Source organism: Quercus suber, unplaced genomic scaffold, assembly GCF_002906115.3.
Source record: "Quercus suber isolate HL8 unplaced genomic scaffold, Cork oak 2.0 scaffold_325, whole genome shotgun sequence".
NCBI lineage: Eukaryota > Viridiplantae > Streptophyta > Magnoliopsida > Fagales > Fagaceae > Quercus > Quercus suber.
This window is the reverse complement of record NW_027069778.1, coordinates 613,668-634,019: the sequence shown is the minus strand read 5'-3', so window position 1 is coordinate 634,019 and position 20,352 is coordinate 613,668. Positions and strand designations below refer to the sequence as shown.

Here is a 20,352-nt window from a genome sequence, read left to right as displayed (position 1 = left end):
ACAATACAACAATATATCAAAGTTAATAATTTTGTATTCAATATGAACTATGGTTAATATATCAATACTACAATTCAGCCCCCCAAGTAAAATTTTCTGGCTTTATATAAGTCTCATTTCACAAACTGAAACAAAAAAGAATTTTTGAAATTAAAAAAAATTATGGAAGACTCTTTCTCAATTATTGATTTCTAGGAAGGCTCATAAATCAAGTTTTAATTTCATTGTGATCTCTTTTGTCATTGTCATTATTATTACTACCACAATTAAGCAGAAGAAAAGTTCTTGTTCAGTTTTGCTTGCTGAGAACGCACATAAATCACTATTAGTGGGACTCTTGACCGCAAACAAAGTTCATAAATTCATAATATAGTCATACTATGAATTTCGTACTGTTTTTTTTGTCACTCTTGTAACACCCCGACCCAAATTAATAGTTAATTAATATGTTAAGCCACTTACTTACTAAAATTAATCTAAGAGTATTTAAATAAATATATTATCTTATAATACCTTTGAATAAGAATTGTAAAGATTATGAATAATTAAATGGTTAATTTTATTATGTATATATATATATATATATATACTAAGTATGGACAAAACTATATTAAGTGATTGAGTTATGAGAATATATATATATATATATATGTGTTGGACTATACTAAGTGGTTAAGTTATGATATATATATATATATATATAGATATAGTTGTAGGTGTTTTAATTAAGCATGATGCATAGGATAGTATAGTAGAAATTCAACTCACATGCAACCAATGAGAATTCAAAACAAATAATGCTAAGCATCATGCATGTTGACAAATCAAAAGGCCAAGACTTGGCCGGCCATGCAATCACCAAGTGCCGCCTTATTCATTCTTTGACTTTCTCAAGCAAATAGAACATCCAAGAGGTAATTCCCCTCTAATTTCCACAGGTACACACACACAAAAATCAGAAAAGTCACACACTTTGCCCATTTTCTCTTAAGGAAAGAGCTAGGAAGCTCCCCTTAAGCCTTTCTCACCAACACACGTATCTCCCACCCAAAAGTCCACACTCTTTATCCTCTTTGGCTGCTCAAAAGTCTTCTCCTTATCTTTCTTTTGCTGAACCAGAAAGTTCAGCACTCTTTCTCTTCTCCTTCTTCTTTATTCTGGTTTCTTTCTTCTTCCCCTCTCACACGGCTGTAACTCTCTTTCACCCTCTCAACAAAAATCATAGACAACTCTCTCTATGAAGAAATTAAGAGCCTAAACCCTAAGGTTTCATCTTCAAAGTATGTAGGTAAGTAATCAAAACTTCATTTAATTTTGGGTATGTTGATAGTATAATTGTTTTGTTATTTCTATTTCTTTATCCTCTGTTCTGATTTGTGAGACTGAACTTGTGATTCTGTTTTTGTAAGTTGAAAGAGTGATGGTGTATGGACTATTGAATGCTTATTAACAGATTTTAATATGTATACTATAGGTATAAAAATACCCAAATGAAATTAAGACCTATTACTATTTTTGATGATTTTAGAAAGAACATGCACTGAAGCTGTCCCTGTGACAGATTTGATGTTTACAAAGAAATTCTGTATTAAATTGTATATAGTAAATTTGGATGCTAAGGTTATTTTCTAGGAAAGCTAAGACATATACGGTTGTTATGGAATTGGTCTCACAGCATTGGATGAGTAGAAAAATAATGATTTAATTTTGAAGTTGCAAGAAATTCTGTCAGGACAGATTTGAGTATTCTGGATTGTATGATTTTTAGTAAATTATGATTTGATTTTTGACTATGAAATTTTTATGGTATATATTGGACATATAGAGGAGTTGCTCTGTAAAATTGTATGAGGTTTGGATGTGATTTGATGGTCCGTTTGTATTTTATAATTGAAGTATATGCTGCTGGAATGAAACAGTGAACAGTAAGGGACATGCCTAACTTTGAGGATTTAATTCTAAAGTTAGGTTGAATGATTTGAGCTATAATTTATTATGCTCATCATGTGGTATGTTTCGATCATAGCTAAATTTTATAACTTGGTTTAAGGCATAGTACTCAAAGGAGGGGTTCTAAATCATTCGACGGTTGTATTTATGAAGTTGTTTTGTTGAACATGCTGTATGTTTCCTTAAGAGTGTTTATGGTTACATGACAATGCTTAAAAGAGTTTATGATTATGCATGCATTATTGCCCTAATCTCAAAGACATTTTGAAATGAAGTTGGCTCTTATGAGATTAATGTGAGAATGTTGATTTTTCCTTAGTTTGGACCAAGGAAGTCAATACCGTACCGGAGGCTGTACCGGTTTGGCCAATGGTACGATATATTTCAGATACCGGTCAATACCGGTGTACTGTTTCGGGATTACCGCTAATATATATATATATATATATATGTATGTATATAAAATTTTAAAATGATAAATTTATGTCACTCATCTAATCAATAACAACAATAATAATATATACACTTTAGAGAAACCACAAGTTCATCCAAAAAAAAAAAAAAAAAAAACAAGCCAACACCGTAAATATATTTTAGTGTGTACCATTGTAGTTATATAATATATATATATATATATTTATATGTATATTTATATCCTTCTACGTGACTGGGTGGATTACTATGGAGTGGCACGTTAAAAACAAGTCCCACCAATTTATTTAACATAATAATAATAATAATAATAATAATATATACATCAGTACATGTGCCTGATACCTTGGTAATGAAAGAAAAAGAAAGTACCGGGGCAAACAAAAGTTAAGAGCATAGGCCACGTGGTTGGTGGAAATGAATTGATACTAAAGACAAGTTTGAAAAATATTCAACACTTTTGAGTGTTTCATAGTTCCACCAAACCATCTGACATTATTGACTATTAAATAAGAAAATTTGAAAGACACAAAGCTGAAAGCTCATTACCAGTGAAGAAGCCAAAGACGCAGGAAAAAAAGAAGAAGAAGAAGAAGAAGAATAAAGAAGTTGCAGTGGTAGCTACAGTGAAGAGAATGGGATCTAAATTAGAAAAGGGTATAGAAGGGAAAAAATGAAAGATTTGGAGCACAGAGCTCGGTCATTAGGCACCAAGTCAGTGAGTCAGACCCATTTTTCTCATCTTCTTCTTCCTTTTCTTTTTCTTTTTCCTTCTTGTTTGTACTGGTCCGAAACATCTTTAGCGGCCGAAACAGTCGAATTTCGCCGGTACGGCCGGTACGAGGCCGGTACAGCGGTATTTTTTCCGGTACGAAATGAGTGGTGTACCTGTACCGGTGCACTGGCCGGTGCGGTATATACCGGCCGTACCGGCCGGTACGGTACGAAATTAACCTCCTTGGTTTGGACATCATTTGTTGATGTGTGCATAATATGTTTGTGGGAACCTCTTTAAGGTGGGATTAGGATTTCCTTGATTCTAAGAGATAGGCTTTGAGATGAATGTGTAAGATATGATAAGGGTAATGGATAGTAATAAGCTTTGATTTTGGTTTAGGTGTTACCAGCCGTCAGGTCTAAGCTCCTTCGATTGTAGGCTTTCGTTCCTCTGCTTTCAGGTAAGGGATAAGTTATATGAGCGTTTGGTAAGTCATGAGGTTATTTTAAAGTATATTATGCATTAAAATGTTTTTGATTAGAGATATGGCATGTAAGCATTATCAGACAAAGATATGTTCGTGGGCTTCCGAAACCCTATGTATATGATTTAAGCATATTAATGCTATTACTAATTCCACGAACATGATGATTAAAGAAAACAATAGAAATGCTATTATTGTAAAATGTAATGCAAACTATGAGTTTCAATATGAGGAATAAGTATGAAATGTTTTCGGGTTATGTCCTCTGGTGATCTGAACTCTGCTAGTAGGGGTTAATTACTAGCTTTCCATGGAAAACGTTATCTGATTGGCCATTATAAGTGGGACTGGCTCTGCTGTACCCGCCCCTTGTTGGTTACGGCTAACTTGTGGGGAAGCCAACCTACCCCATGGTTGGAAGTTATGTATTATGATGTGATCCGGGAATACCTGGCATTGTGGGGAATGCTGGATGCCTAGACCGAGGTGCTAGAAGCCTCCCAAATAAGTACAGACTTATCAGATATGGACTAACCAACAAGTTATTTATGAACAGCTATGTTATGTTATTAATCATGAGAGAAGTATTTTGTTTAAATGCATTGTGAAAAGTAAAAGCTCTCGTGAAATAAGAAGTTTCTGATGAAAAGAAAGCTGTTCATTAAAGATAAAAGTTTCTGAAGTTCTGTTATGCTATAAAGATAAAGTTTTGAAGAAAGTACAAGTTTATGTTAAGAAGTTATCAGATATTTGTTTTTTATGAAACGTTAAGTTTTATAATTATGAAAGTTATAATATTTTACAAGAAGAAGTTTATGAAGGAAAGTTTTATTATTCTTTAAGATGCTTCTATTTTAAGACAAAGTTACCGATTATCTGATTTTAAGTTAAAATGATCATTTTGTAATGAATATATATATATATGGTAACTTTGTAAGAAATGAAAGAAATTCAATTCGAAATGCTTTGATAATATTATTCTGATAATAAAAGGGAGAACAATTATTTTCCTACGAAGAGCATATAAGTTATTATTATACATAGTATAAGATACTATGTATGAAAAGATGTTCTCCTATTCGAATACTCCTAGAATGAAATGATTTAATTTACATGCATACTTATTGAATTCTCATATATCTTACCTTTACTGAGCTGTGTAGCTCACCCCTTCCACTCTTTCAGTTAGCAGGTTTTATTTGGAGCAGAGGAGCCTTAGTCGAGTTTTGGAAGGAGTTGGTTTTAGTTTTATATGTATAGATCCTAAATTAGGAATTTGATGTTAGTTTTATAGCATTGTGTATTTTAGGATCTAATGAAAGTGTATACCTTAAAGCATAAAGAGATGTATTATGTGAAAGTATGAAATTTGAAAAAAAAACTGGTGGATTATGTTATTCTTTGAGTTTAGTATAGATGCTCTGAATGTCAAGTGAAAAAGTATACCATTTAAGTAAAGAAACAAAGATGATATGAAAGAGGGAAGCCCTTGTAAAAGCTTTTGTTAAAACTTTTGTTAAAAGTTAAGTTGGTTCTTGTTAATATCAGGTTTAAACTTGATATTAGCATGCCGGTCATGGTCACAAATCCGGATATCGGGTTTGGGGCGTGACAACTCTTTTCCAATAAAATAGAGTTATTTTTACGCTTTGTTTGTTCTGATAGAAAACTTTATATAAAAATAGTTTTTTACATTTTTCAATATTTTGTAGTATCAAAAATAAATAAATCAACAGAAAACTCAATTAAAAATATGACATTTTTTAGAAGTCATTTTTCACTAAATTTTTCGAAAAACAACTCTATGTCATACTCAGCTTTAAACACTTTCAGTTTTCATTCATTTTCATTCTTGGCTTTTTTAATAGCAAAGTTATTATGAGTTTATGACACATGGCTAGAACTTTCTTTCTCTCACTTAATTATTTAAGCTACTAAAATAATTCTTTTATATTTGATTGATGTTTATTCTTCATTATTAATAAACACCAAATGTATTGTGTGTTTTGTTTTGAAATATCTCAATATGAAGGTGTGATCTTCTTCTTTTTTTTTTTTTTTAAGAAACATATGAAGATGTGAACAAATATTCAAGCCACAGTTTATGTTAGATTTTGTAGTAACAAATGAAAATTATTGTGATTTAGCCTTGAAAAATGTAATTATGGTGTCTTTTCTTTTCTTTTCTTTTTAGCCATAACGTAATTATGTTGTCTCGTATATGAGAAATCAAAAGGCAAACCCTTTTTCCTTCTCCTTCTCAAAAAAAAAAAAAAAAAAAAAAAAAAAAAAAAAAAGAAGAAGAAGCAAACCTAACAAAGCTTTAATCCCAATTAAATTTATACATAGTTTTTTCAATTTATATTATTAATTTAGTTGATTTATAGAATATAAAAAAAAAAAAAAAATTATAACATGTTGGAGGTAATGACTGATTTTTTTTTTTTTTTTTTTGAGGAAAAGGTAATGGCTGAATTAAGGATGATAAATTGTTTTTCCTTTATTTATAAAAAAAGTCTTACATATTTGCATATGGACAATTTTTTTTTTTACTTTTCTTGATAAAGAGAATGTTTGACAGAAGTTGCTCAAATTCTTGATTTATGAGAAAGCTCATAATTCATAATAAAAATTTCAACGTACTCTCTTTTGTATATTTTGGTCATCGAAAACCTCGGAATACGTGTTGTCTTGTTCAATCTTCATCACCAAGAAGCTTGCTTCGTCAATTTTTTTTTCCTAGATAGAGTTATCAAAAAAGTTATAAAATATCTTAATCCGATTAAATAAGTCTACTTTTTATTTGTGTTTTCTAAATCATCAGTGTAAAATATATCATTTATTTTCACTTGCCTTTATTATAATGCAAAACCAAAATCTTCATGTTGCAATGAAACAAGTAATGATTGAATCGTGGGTAATCAATGTGCTGAGTCTGCTGAATCTTCGTGTGGCATTCTATATACATTTTGTATGGATAAGAGCCTAAAATTATATATTGGGCCTTAGGCCTTAGCTGAGAATGTTGGTTGGTTCGAGGACGAATAAACAGTTGTGAAGGTGTTAAACTCAGAATCCTATGAGTAAGTTGCAAACAAAAAAGTTGGAGAAGATGGTCCGAGGAGGAGTATTTCCTCGGATAAACAAAGTACAGATCGAATGCATATCTTATCATTCAAAGTGACCTTCTAGGAAATTCCACTGATAAGGACGTGCATTATGAAGGTACAAGGGGAATGGAAGCTCAGAAATATTTAAGGAAAAGTTGCTATCACCGCATTGAATGCTCTACAACTAACTTTCTAACTGCATTTATGTGAAGAAAACCCTTGAACAATGCTACCTTGGCTATCTCAACTCACAAAGGACTAGAGAGGGTGTCCGATGGGACAAGCACTCAAGTAATAATCTGAATGATCAACAAATGGAGGGCCAAGATCAATCAAGGGGAGATATATAATGTAAGAAACCCCTGAAGAAAGGGGGATCGGAAAAAATAGAGAAAAACACTGTAACAATCCAAAACAAAACTTGTAATCCAACTTGAGAATCAATACAAAAGAACCAATCTCCTCGAATTTTGCCGAGGATGATTTTCTTAAGCTTAAACTTGCCTATTTTTATTTCTCTTGTCATCAAGATCTACCTTATTTGTTGACTAATTCACTAAAACCCAGTTTTTCGACCCATTCTCTATAAATTCATTGTTTTGGGCTTTTTAGGCCTAAGCCCATCCATCTTTTGGGCTAAGGAATCGAATCAAGTCCTTACACCTTTAAACTTGTAGTGGTATTTATTTTGAACCAGAAAATAAATATACTTCAAATGAAAGCTGTAGGGTCACAATTCGTAGCCCAAGCCCAAAAGATATGAGATATGAGCCCAATGAGCCCAGTACAATGAATTTGTAGAGAGTGGGTGAGAGAGCTGGGCTTTTGGTGAATTGGACAATGATTAATAATGATTTAAAAAGATGAACAAGCATGCAACACACGTAAGCTTCAATAAAATGATTATCCGATGAGATAGATTATCAATTAATCTGATAGTTTTGATGGTTAATACAATTCTTAGTACAACAGTAATTTCTTTTCTCTCCTTTCTCTCTCTGTTTTTTCCCCCGATCCTATTATAGGAGGTCTTTTACATTATATAGTTCCTTTCAGGCCATCCTCATCGTACACTTGTTTATCATCTAAGCCTTCACTTAAGTACATGTCCCATCAAACATCTTCTTTAGCTCTCTGCAAATGGTGGTAGCTGAGACTGCACTGTTCAAGGGTCTTCTCCACATAAATGCAGCCAGAAAAGTTGTTGCAGTGCATTTAATGCGATGGTAGCAGCTTTTCTTTTAGATATTTCTGTGTTCTTATCATCTTTGTACGTGCTTGAGATTCATCCTGATTATCGTTGGAACTCCCTGGAAGGTCACCCAAATGCGTACTTGACTGATATTCATTGTATCCAAGAAGGAGTTACTCCTCAGACTATATGCCTCCATTCTCTTCTTTCGAGATTCTTAACTTTGGGGCCTCTTCCAACCATTTACTACTCCTCGGAAATATCTACGTTTTCGGATAAGGCCCAAGGCCCAACATACAAAATTGGGGTTCTTATCCCCACAGAAGCAATAAATTTTCCCTTAACAATAGAGAATGAAACCAAAAAAAATGGTCTCCAATGGTTTCTCTAGATCAGAAATTTTTTTGGCTCATGAGCAGTAGCTCATTAAGTTTGATGAGTATTATACATTAGCAATTGGATTTTATTTATTAAAAAATTATAGCAACTACTATTATTTCAATTCTTTCTCTTTCTTCTTGATTTCTCTTTTATCTCATAATATTATATCAACTAATATTTTATTGAATAGAGAAAAAATAGAAAATTTGTTGAAATTAAATTATATTTGAAAAAATAGATAAGTAAAAGGTAAATGTAACTGTTTACTCTCCAAATAGTACAAAAATTTAAAGAATCTGAGCCCTGATAGAATCTAAGGAATTTGATCAAATCAAATTAGAAAGGATGCGACTTTTGTCCAATATAGATGTGTCATGATAGCAACAGACCTAGAGTCCTATGACATTGGACAAAAGTCGTGCCCTATTAGAAAATTTTTTATAATAAGACAAGACAATGAGACTGCTCTTAGGTCTAACGCGCTTCTCTTTAAAGCACCGACAACCTCTAGTCATTGACTTGATAGTTTTGGCTCAATTAGTAGACCGACCAATTAATCCAACACCATCATGTAATTCCCTTGGTTTTGAGCTTTTCATGAATTAATATATGGATTTTGCTATTGTGTGGCCTTAGGGCACACAATAATTTTTATTTATGGAAAAAAAAATTTGGAAATTAAAAAAGTATTAACAGCTTTTTCAATTCCTGAGAAAATATTTCTAAAAATGGATGACTTAATATGTGCCCTAAGGGCACACATTAACCGGACTCTTAATATATATGTGGACTTCAGTTGCCCAATTGATAAGTTTTCTTGAACAGTTCAAAAAAAAAAAAGTTTTCTTGAATGATATGTTGGTCAAGTTTGGAAAGTGTTTTTGTTAGGTTCTAAGGTCTTAGGATTTTATGTATTTAGAACTCTAATTTGTAATATTGGCAAACCATGAACAAAATAATGTATTTAGTCTTGTTTAGGCTTGCTCAAAGTTGGTTTATTATTGTAAAGTTGGAATCGAGTGGCTGCAGAAGTACTTGGGACTTTCGGCTTGGCTCGATCGATCGAAGAATAGACTCGATCGATCGAAAATCGCACAGGTTGTTTTTTTTTGCAGAATTTCCAACTCAGCCCTACTTCATTAAACGTTTAGGGTTTTATGTTTTTACCCTAGGTATATAAACAAAACCCTAGCCACGTTTTTGTAGGTTGCTCCAATTGTATTGTTGCTCATACATTGCTGTTTTGTGTAAATCTCTTGTGAGATTTTTGAGGAGTTTTCCTTTACACAAAGCTTAGGGTTTTCAAGTTGGAGATATTATCTACATCTTGATGATCAACTTGGTTGCTACCATTGAAGCTTAAAGATAATCAAGCGGGGGTGCTTGTAGCTGATTGAAGAATCCAAGAAAGAAGGAGTCCGTGGATTCGGAGCTTGCACGTGGTCGTGTCAGTAAGTTCTACTGGTGGGTAGCATTAGGAAGTCAAGCGGGGAGCTTGTAGTCCTTCTGTATGAACTTCGATTCTTTCGCATAATGGATTCAGGTTTACCTTGAGGATAGCTAGGTCAAATCCTCCCTAGGTTTTTACCGTGTGGTTTCCTGGGTCATCATATCTTGTGTTCATTTATTTTCCGCTGCTTTATATCTTGATATGATTAATTGATTGCTTTAACCTAGAATTGCATAATTTGACTAAGTAACAACTTGGCTAATTAATCTACACTACGTAATCTGGTTGTTTAAGGGGTCTAAAACCGTTCAGTTTTTTATTGTATTGGATGTCATATGAGTAATCACCTTGATGATATCAGCAAATGTAGAAAAAGGTTAATGGGTATCTTAACTACATTTTAGAAATTTATACATAGTTTTTTCAAATTATATTATTACATTAGTTGATTTATAGAATAAAAAGAAAATTATAACATGTTGGAGGTAATGACTGATTTTTTTTTTTGAAAAAAAGGTAATGACTGAATTAAGGATGATAAATTGTTTTTCCTTTATTTATAAAAAGTCCTACATATATGCATATGGAAAGCTCATAAAGTTTGATAGTCATATTATGAATTTGTTCAATCTACATAGCCAAAAAAGCTCATAAAGTTTGATAGTCATATTAAAAATTTCTTTGTGTTTCCCTTTGTCAATTTTGTTTTTTTCTTGGATAGAGTTATCAAAAAATTTATAGAAGATCTTAATCCGATTAAATAAGTCTACTTTTTATTTGTGTTTTCTAAATCATCAATATTGTAAAATATATAATTTAATTTCACTCGCCTTTATTATAATCCAAAACCAAAATCTTCATGTTGCAGTGAAACAAGTAATGATTGAATCGAGGGTAATCAATGTGTTGTCTTATATGGCAACTTTTTAAGACATATAAGACAAGATTTAAACAAAAGCAGTCTCACTGTTAAGGACACTGCAATAGGACACCAGACAAGTTCCCACGGGTCCAGTGTTTTGTTACTATTTGTTGTGCAATAACACTCAAAGATCTAAACAAATAACAGTAATGGAAAATAAATCAACAAGAACTCATACAGAGAGCGCAAGAATGATTATCAAATCCACTTTACTCAATAAGGATTACAACGTTTAATCTCTCTTGCGTAGCTCTTATCATGAATTTTCTTTCACTCCCAAAAGAATTATAAAATTAAACTTCTTCTGGGAGTCTTCTCCCTTTATCAAGACATAGTGGATTTCTATCATTTTCCCCTCTTGGCTAAATTCAGTGGGTATTGCAAATAAAATTGCCAAACATATAATTAATATAAACAAAACATTCAGCAACACCACACAATCAAGATATCGAGAGTTTATACAAGTATATACCACATGTATAACAAGAAGATTATAACATAGGCAAAGGCCAATTTTGATTTGAAAGTGGCTAATTATGTAGAAAATTTCTACAAAAATAAAAACAATTGCAGCTACTTAACCGTGCGTACACTTCTTCATCATATTCTGATCTTTTGGGAGAAATCGGCCTCTCTCACATGAGAGATTCATTATTTGCACAAGATACCACCTTCATGTAAGAAGGAACCGCCTAACACACTCTTCTTCAAAGAAAACATGTATACTAGTCTAAGCCTAAATAATCTGCAATATTAAGCACGATAGATGACACATTTCCGGAGATGGCAGAAATAATGACCTTAATAATTAACGTCAAAATTGGCAAGCTAAACTCACGGACATTCTTTCCAGCTAAGCCACTTTGCTGCAATACTTGCAAGGTCAGGTTACCGTTGTTGCTTTCTCCACCACCAGTTGGTCCAAGGACTTGAACATTGTTCAAATTGTTGAAAATCATCTCCTTCACACATGCCACATGATAATGGAGTTTGCCACAATTGGAAACATAGGCCCAGCCCTTAATCTCTTTTGAAATTTTCCTACTTTGACATATTTGACACTTCGATGTCAGTGATAAATTTTTACGAAGATTTACATTCACCCCTTCATCATCAGTCTTATTGTGTGGGAGCTTCAAACAACAAGGGTGAAGTGCATGTGCTTTGTTACTTGAAGACTTGTACATGAAGCCTTGAACATTCTTGCCACATGCAACACAAAGTAATATAGTGTCAGATTGAGGCTCATCATCATGAAATATGAAGTGGCAGTTCTTGAAGAATGGGTGAGTAATGGAGCCAGAACCAGAAGCTAAAGCGCATTGAGGCTCATCATCATGAAATATGAAGTGGCAGTTCTTGAAGAATGGGTGAGTAATGGAGCCAGAACCAGAAGCTAAAGCGCACTCCTCATGAAGGTGAAAGCCACACTTCTTTTTGTTGCACTGGTAACATGAGGAGTGCGCTTTATGTAAAGTGGTTCTTTTTGGATCATGTAAAGAGCCACACTTCTTTTTGTTGCACTGGTAACATGATCCAAGCCCTGGCTCTTTACATCCAGCACACTGATAATTAGATTTTTTGACACTCATCAGCTTAAGCTGATGTTTGTGGCTAGAGTGTTGCATCTCAGTAATTTTCGACATATCTTCTCAGAAGATTGACTTGCATATGGCCTTTCTTGTTTCTTGTTGATCTCAAATTTCCTGCACAATTTAAGTGAAAATAAACATGAATTTAGAGTTTGATCCAGAAAAAAAAAGATGATTAACACTTCAGAGAATCTTAAAATATACATGATTATCTAAAAAAGAGATTGCATACAAGAAGAAGAACATACTGGTGATTGCCATTGCTGCTAGGGTAATATGTAATAGCATGATTTTCAATTCATTAAGTGGCACAAAACGAGTTACTAAGTAACAAAATTTATTTATCCAAAGAAAAAAATGTAAATAAATATTAATTGTAAAAATACAAGCATATATATATTTTCTCTCACCAGGATTATTTGAAAGCTATGTAAGAAACTCCATTTTCTTCTCTCTTTTGTTGGATGCAAAACTATTTACCCTTACAAAACGGACTTTATGCAGGTCTCATTTCAGAAAAAAAATTTTAAAAAAAAGTTATGGAAGACTTGCTATTTCTAGGAAGGTTATAAATCAATTTATGAATTTCATAGTGCTTGCCTGTGTCATTGTCAAATACCGTCACCATTAGTAGAAGTAGAACTGTAGAAGGGTTCAATTAATCTTGATCGTTAAGAAAGCTCATAAATTCATAATTATTGGGAAGCAACTTGTTCAATTTTATTTATTTTTGGAAGTCAATGCGGTAGTAGTTGTACTTTTATTGATAATTCATATGTGTATTGCATCATTGGTTACGAAGTGCCTTAGGCCAGGGCATTGGCTTTAAAAATAGAATTAAAACTAGTTGCTAACTCGTACTATGCACGATAACCTATCTATTTATGAGGTAGATTAAAATAATTTTATAAAATTTTAAATTGATTAAGAAACTGCACGGCATGATTTACTCTTGTATGACTTCAATTTGTGTTACAATTTGATAAAGAAGTCATTGCTTGAACATGCAATGGCTTATAAAAAATTTGTCAGACAGTTTCAAATACTGCAAAAAAATAACTCAAAAATTCAGATATTAAAATTTTTAAAAGGCCAAAAAATATTAAAAAATCAGATGATTCACTGCTTAGAAATTATTGAAAAAAAAAAAACAAAATATATATGACTAAAAAATAGAAAAATATAAGAGAAAGATGAGTTACATTTAAAAGAATAATTTCAATTATTACAAGCTTTTTATCTTGTAAAAAACGGCTGAAGAGAGTTTGGTGGTTCATATGCGAAAATTACTTTTTAAAAAATACGTGAAAAACCATAAAATAAAATTTATTTTAACAAAGTAGAGGAGAAGAAAATAATATAAGAAGAGCTCAAATCTCTACTCGGCTTTAAAAAAAAATATTGGGGTTTGCATTACTTTTATAGTGTTCATGATTAACCTTGCAAATTTGGAGACAAATTATCAACGTTTGAGTTTGAGTTTAAGTTGGACTTGTTCAAGAGATAAAGTTTTACTCATTGTTAAGTTTGGATTAAACAAAAATAATTTTGTTTTAAAAAAATGATAATTATGAGTTTGAGTTTAAGTTGGACTTGTTACAGAGATAGAGTTTCACTCCTTGTTAAATTTGGACTAAACAAAAATAATTTTATTTAAATAAAATGATAATTTATTTAAATATTGTGCTAACGTGAAAAATTGTAAGAGTTTCAAAAGTTTCAGTTTTATATAAAAAAAAAATATATTGGGGTTTGCATTTTTTTTTTTTTTATAGTGTTCATAATTAACTTTACAAATTTGGAGATAAATTATCAACGTTTGAGTTTGAATTTAAGTTGGACTTATTCAAGAGATAGAGTTTCACTCATTGTTAAGTTTGGATTAAACAAAAATAATTTTGTTTAAAAAAAATGATAATGATAAGTTTGAATTTAAGTTGGACTTGTTAAAAAAATAGAGTTTTACTTCATGTTAAGTTTGGACTAAACAAAAATAATTTTATTTAAATAAAATGATAATTTTATTTAAATATTGTGCTGATGTGGAAAATTATGAGAGTTTCAAAGATTTCAATTATATATATATATAGTCGTTAACCCGTGCAATGCAAAGGAAAACTATTGTGTAAGTAGATGTTAACAACTATTTGTCTCTTCCACTTTAATCTATATATATATAATAATAGGTGAATCTAAGAAAGACTCAAATTAGAATTTCAATTTTGTATCATGTGTTCTAAATTATTTATTCTCAAAAAGTTTTATTTCTTAATTTTAGAATCAAATATGAGACCACATCATAAATATTCATCCAAGTGAATTATTAAGTACAAAAACTAAAGAGTTTAGAATAAATAAATTGTAAAAAAAAATGCTTCACAATAATTAAAAAAAATGAATAATTTACATTTTATACTTAATAATATCCTTACAAAATTTTTTAAAGTGTTAACAAAATATAAAAATGACTATCAATATTATTTCAATTACATATATAGGAATTATATTATGCATCTTATTGTATTTCTTTACAAGCTAGTTGTACATAGTCACTAACTCGTGCAATGCACGGAATAATTTGAGAAAAATAATGAGCCCAAATCTTCTGTCTCACTCTTCTTACTCCACTATATACTCCACAAATAAAAACATGTCACATATCCATATAATTTATTAAATGCTAAATTTATGTCTTCTATTATTTCAATTACCTAAATATGATGGGTTATTTATTTATTTATTTATTTTAGGAAATTGAAATAATAGAAGGCATAAATTTAGCATTTAATAAATTATATGGACATGTGACATATTTTTATTTGTTGAATATATAGTGGAATAGGAAAAATGGGATAGAAGAATTGGACTAAAAAATAATATACATTTACTTTGCTTAAAAATTCACTTTAAAATAAATAGGCTGGCTTTCTACTCATAATATGACTCAACATACTCAAAAACTGGAATCACGTTTGATTAAAGGAAAATTGAACAATATCAACTATTGCAAAAATGGTAAAAGAACAAAAATATATAACAAATGAAAGTTTCCATTATATTTCTTCTTTCTTTTACTTATTAGGAAAAAAATAGCAATAAAAAAGCATATCGATCAATTTATTGAATTTGATTTGAATATAGCTTAGAATACAAAAAAAAATGGACTCTCTCCTATAATTGAAACACTTCAATTTGGACTCTTTTCATATGCTATGCACTAAAGTCCTAGCTATTGTAGACAATAATTTGGGATGATAATAAACATCGTTTCCCCTTGGTTCATGACAATAGAAAGAACCTGCAAAATCTAACATTCAATGACGTAAAAGAGATGACAATCCAACTACAAAGAAAGACAACTCAAATCAGTAATTTTATTTGGCAGAACAAAATGATATATAATTGATATTAAGATATGGTTGTTACTTAATGTCACCGATCACATAAATATAAAGAGATGTATATAGGTTGCTAATCCAAGTATACTTTGTTATCTATTAGAAACTGTTTGTTGAAATAGACACATCCATCATCAAAAGTTTAGGTAACACACTAATAACATAAATCTACCTGTCAAGCGTTAGTTTTAAAACCAACACATGATATGTAATAAACTAATAATTTTTTTATAAAAAAAATGGTCTTCAAAGTGGGAAGCAAATAAACGCAGCATTAAATAGACACAACTACTAGGATGGCTTTCACATCAATATCTAAAAATTCCTAAGGAAATAATATTCTCACTAACCCAAGGCATGAGTTGCATCATTGCATTCTTTGTTGACCCTTTTAAAAGATATTGTGCTATGTCACTTAACAATTGTCAAAAACAATGGTGTGGTTTGTCTTTATACATAATGGCAGAATGGAAACTTTAGTGTACAACTCCTACTCTCCACTTGAAAATATTATCTTCAAAATAAGATAATTCAAAAGTAAAAAATAATTCATTTAGAAGGAAATAAAAGAATCAATATATATATATTTCTCCTATTAATGGAGACTTGCAATTTGTATGCACTATCCACTTCCCTCCCTTTACCACCCATCCGAAAACGATGATTCCTAAAATGTGGATGAAAATAAGCTTTCTTAGGTCAATTAGTACATTTATGTAACTAAAATTCATTGTGATATTCAACAAAAGTAGTAGCTATAAAAACTAATCTAAATCCTTATCCTTATCCATTATAATTCTACAATCACTAATCTAAATCTTTATCATTATCGATTGTAATTTATCATCCATTGTAATTTATTCTCAAAGTAACATACCACTTTTTGATTCCAAGCAAAATTATGAAAAGACCAGGGTAAAAGTTCTAAAATTTTAAACCACGTACTCATACAAAATGAATGCTCAGATCAATGATAGCTACAATTTTAAATCTTATCCATCATAAATAACCTAAAATTTACACATGCAAAGCTGCAAAAATGCTACTTTATTATTAGGGGGGGAAATTAGAGTCAAAGATTATCTACATAGATAGGAGTGTGTCTCAAACCCAAGATTAAACTTCAACCTTAATTATTTCAACAACATACCAATTATGTTTTAAATGTAAGTTTGCATTTGACAGAATTCAAGTAGCTAAATACATGCTAATCAAAATGAGCAATGTCCATTGAAGCAAAATTACTTAAAAAGGGAAATTGAAAAAGGTCAGTCATGTTGCATACCAGATCTACATTATCGATGACAGCAACATCAGACCATTTCAATGTAGTTAACTCAAAGGCTCCCTTAAAGATACAAGAGGGAGTATTGGCAGTTACGCCACAACATTAACCCGTTAACCATTGCTATCTCTAGATTGTGCTGCAAGCTCTAGTGCTTTATCAATAATATATGCTATTAGTATAACACATTACTGAGTAAAAATATGTGTGTTTCAAGACTTCATCATTAAAATAAAGATAGTAATCAACATTAACCGAAAGGGAAAAAAAATCAATCACAATAACAACAAAAAATCTAAAGATTTTCTAAAACAAAACCCAATAACTATATAGCATCAAATCAACCCTGCCTAAAATTATTATTAAACCCCATAACTATCTGCAACACACAGGCCATACATATCACTAAAAATTCTGAAACCACAATCTACATCAATATGAATTAATTTTTCAGCCAAAATAAATTAATCATCAAGCCAACTCTTAGGCCTTTCAAAAACACAAAAACACAAAAAAAAAAAAAAAAAAACCCATTAAATCGATACTATCTCCTATGAAACCATCAATATTTACAATATTTTCTTACAAAACCTATATAATTTGAAATCCCGAAATCGATAGAAAACTAATTGAAGACATATAATTAAAACATAACTTTGAGGCACTGTTCCATTTAAACCAATTTCAATTTGAGTTTCAACCCATATCAATAAAATAAAATTGAAACTTGAAAAATATCATATTCGAATTCTTCATACCTAAAAAATCGTCCAACATCAGAAACGGAAAAAGGATCCCAATTCGTCCAACATCAGAAACGGAAAAGGATTCAAATTCTTTAAATCAGTCCTAAAAATAAATGCCCAAAAGGGGCCAAAAAATAATCAATGCCCAGATGATAAAAACTCAAGAAGAAAATAACCATGAATCAAAATTGACATCAGCCAGAGGAGTTGTGGCTGAGAAAAAAGGAGGGAGCTGCATTGAATGAGAGAGTTAAAGAAGAAGAAGGAGATGGGAGTGAGTTTGAAATAGAGAGAGTTTGATTAAGGGTTTGTTAGGGCTGAGTTTGCATTTGAGAGATAGTGTTGAGAGAGTAGGAAGAAAAAATAAACTGCATATGGGTAGGCTTTTTGTTTGCGGCTAATTTCTACGTTTAGGCTCTTCTTCTAGTTGGGTTTTAATAATTAGCATCGGGTTTGTAATTTGTATTTGGTGAGAAAAAAAAAAGATTTATTATTATTTATATAAGTATTGCTGACGTGGAAAACTGTGGGAACTTTAAAGGCTTCAGTTTTATATATATATATATATAGATTAAAAACCACTCTTCTTTGGCTTGGGACCTAGGATGGAGGAGTTCTCCTGGCCTCTCCAAGTTCCGTATTCTTTGACAAGTCTGAAGGAGTTTATTACTCTCTCTCTCCTTTGTCTCCATGGATATTTTACCACTTTCTTAAATTATGCATTTTTGTTGTTAAATATTAGTATTGATATACCATGTTAAATATGTTATAATAGATGTCGAAATAGAAGCATAAAAAGTGATTCACTTTAACTGATTACGTCCATAGAGGAAACATCTTTAATATATAATAATAAAATACAAATCATGTATTACAATAAATCCTAACATTGGTATATGTAATAGATTAAACCCTAGACTAATATACTTCGAGCACGAATAGGAGATTTAAGCTTGTAAACAAAATAAAATTAGGATTGAACCTATATTAATGGGCTAATATATCTCTAATAGTTTTTTAATGGAAATATATGGTCATTCTTATGTTAAAAAATTAATTTGGCAAATTGCCTAATACAAAAGGTTGAGTCCACCCTATCAAAAAAAAAGTTGTCCACAAACGTGGAATACTAGTCTTACATTACATCCAAGCACTGAAGCAAGGTAGTCAACCCCCACGTTTATATCATTTTTTGTCCTTTATCTTCTTTCTTTATTTTCTTTCCAGAGCATAAGTCAATTTAATATTGAACTTACACAAGGTTTCCCCCATGTAGCTTTCCCCAGTTTGAGTTACTTGCAGTTAGGATACTTCACACGTGTGTATATATATATGCACATAAAATATGTAATTTGTATTATCCATAGCATTTTTACAATATTTTAATAACAAATTATAAATGATAAGTTGTTAGTAGTTATAATTTAAATCTACTACTGAATCTTAACCTACCATTGAAATCATTTTTTTTTACCTATCAATAATAGCTAATAAAAACCTATCACTTAAAATTTATTATAAAAATATTATAGACATAACATTTCTCTCAACATTTTCTTAGATATAATCTAGATTTGGTTAAATATACATAACGTTTCCCCCAGGTAGCTGTCCCAATTGTTTGAGTTGACTGAGTAAAGGGTATATGACTTCTGCACAGTAAATATGAAATTGGCGAAACTTTCCTCACCAACCTAAGGTAAACTTTTCTTGCAAGGTATGTGTATCCGCGGGTTATCCAGCTAGTCAATAACGTTAATAAAAATAAAAATAATTATGAATGAGTCTATGAAAGGACAGCCAATCACTGCTTTCTCCTTCTCAATAAAAATTCAAACTACCTTTCAATACAGAATTGATGTTAATTAATTCAGCAAAAAAAAGAATTGATGTTAATTAATCATGCATGTTCCCTGGTTTAGTTTGTACTTTATTAGAATAAAACTATTTTTTGTCCTTTATCTTCTTTCTTTATTTTCTTTCCAGAGCTTAAGTCAATTTAATATTGAACTTACAGAAAGTTTCCCCCATGTAGCTTTCCCCAGTTTGAGTTACTTGCAGTTAGGATACATCATACGTACATATGACTTGTGTGCACATAAAATATTGAATTGGTGATATCTATAATATCTTCATAATAGTTTCATAATAAATCATAAGTGGTAAATCGTTAATAATTTAAATTTAAATTTACCACTAAAATCTAAACTTACTATTGAAATAAATTTTTTTGCCTATCAATAATAGCTAATTTGTTACTTAAAATTTGTTATGAAAATATTGTGAACATAACATTTCTCCAAACAATTTCTTAGATGTAATCTAGATTTGGTTAAATATACATAAGGCTTCCCCAGGTAGCTGTCCCAAGTTTGAGTTGATTGGGTAAAGGGTATATGACTTCTGCACAGTAAATATGGAATTGGTGAAGTTTTCCTCACCAACCGGCCTAAGCTGAACTTTTCTTGCAACGTATGTACGCATCCGCGGTTGTCCAGCTCGTCAATAACATTATTTAAAATAAATAAAAAATTATGAATGAGTCTATGTTAAAGGAAAATATTGGCTGGAAGGACAGCCAATCACTGCTTTCTCTTTCTCAATAAAAATTCAAAACGACTTTCAATGCAGAATTGATGTTAATTAATCATGCATGTTCCATTGTTTAGTTTGAACTTTGTTAGAACAAAAC

The 20,352-nt window shown here is 31.0% G+C and overlaps 1 protein-coding gene and 1 long non-coding RNA gene across 2 annotated transcripts; one reads left to right on the top strand and one right to left on the bottom strand.

Moving 5' to 3' along the window:
• Positions 1-1,052: 1,052 nt before the first annotated feature.
• LOC112016446 (uncharacterized) lies at positions 1,053-5,234 on the top strand. Its single transcript, XR_010632866.1, has 3 exons — positions 1,053-1,288; positions 3,500-3,560; positions 4,770-5,234. It is a non-coding gene; the product is annotated as an uncharacterized LOC112016446 (long non-coding RNA).
• Positions 5,235-11,364: 6,130 nt separating this feature from the next.
• Positions 11,365-12,267, bottom strand: LOC112016453 (uncharacterized). The gene has a single exon (XM_024049017.2). It carries the CDS (start codon positions 12,265-12,267, stop codon positions 11,365-11,367), a length of 903 nt encoding a protein of 300 aa, XP_023904785.2.
• Positions 12,268-20,352: the final 8,085 nt, after the last annotated feature.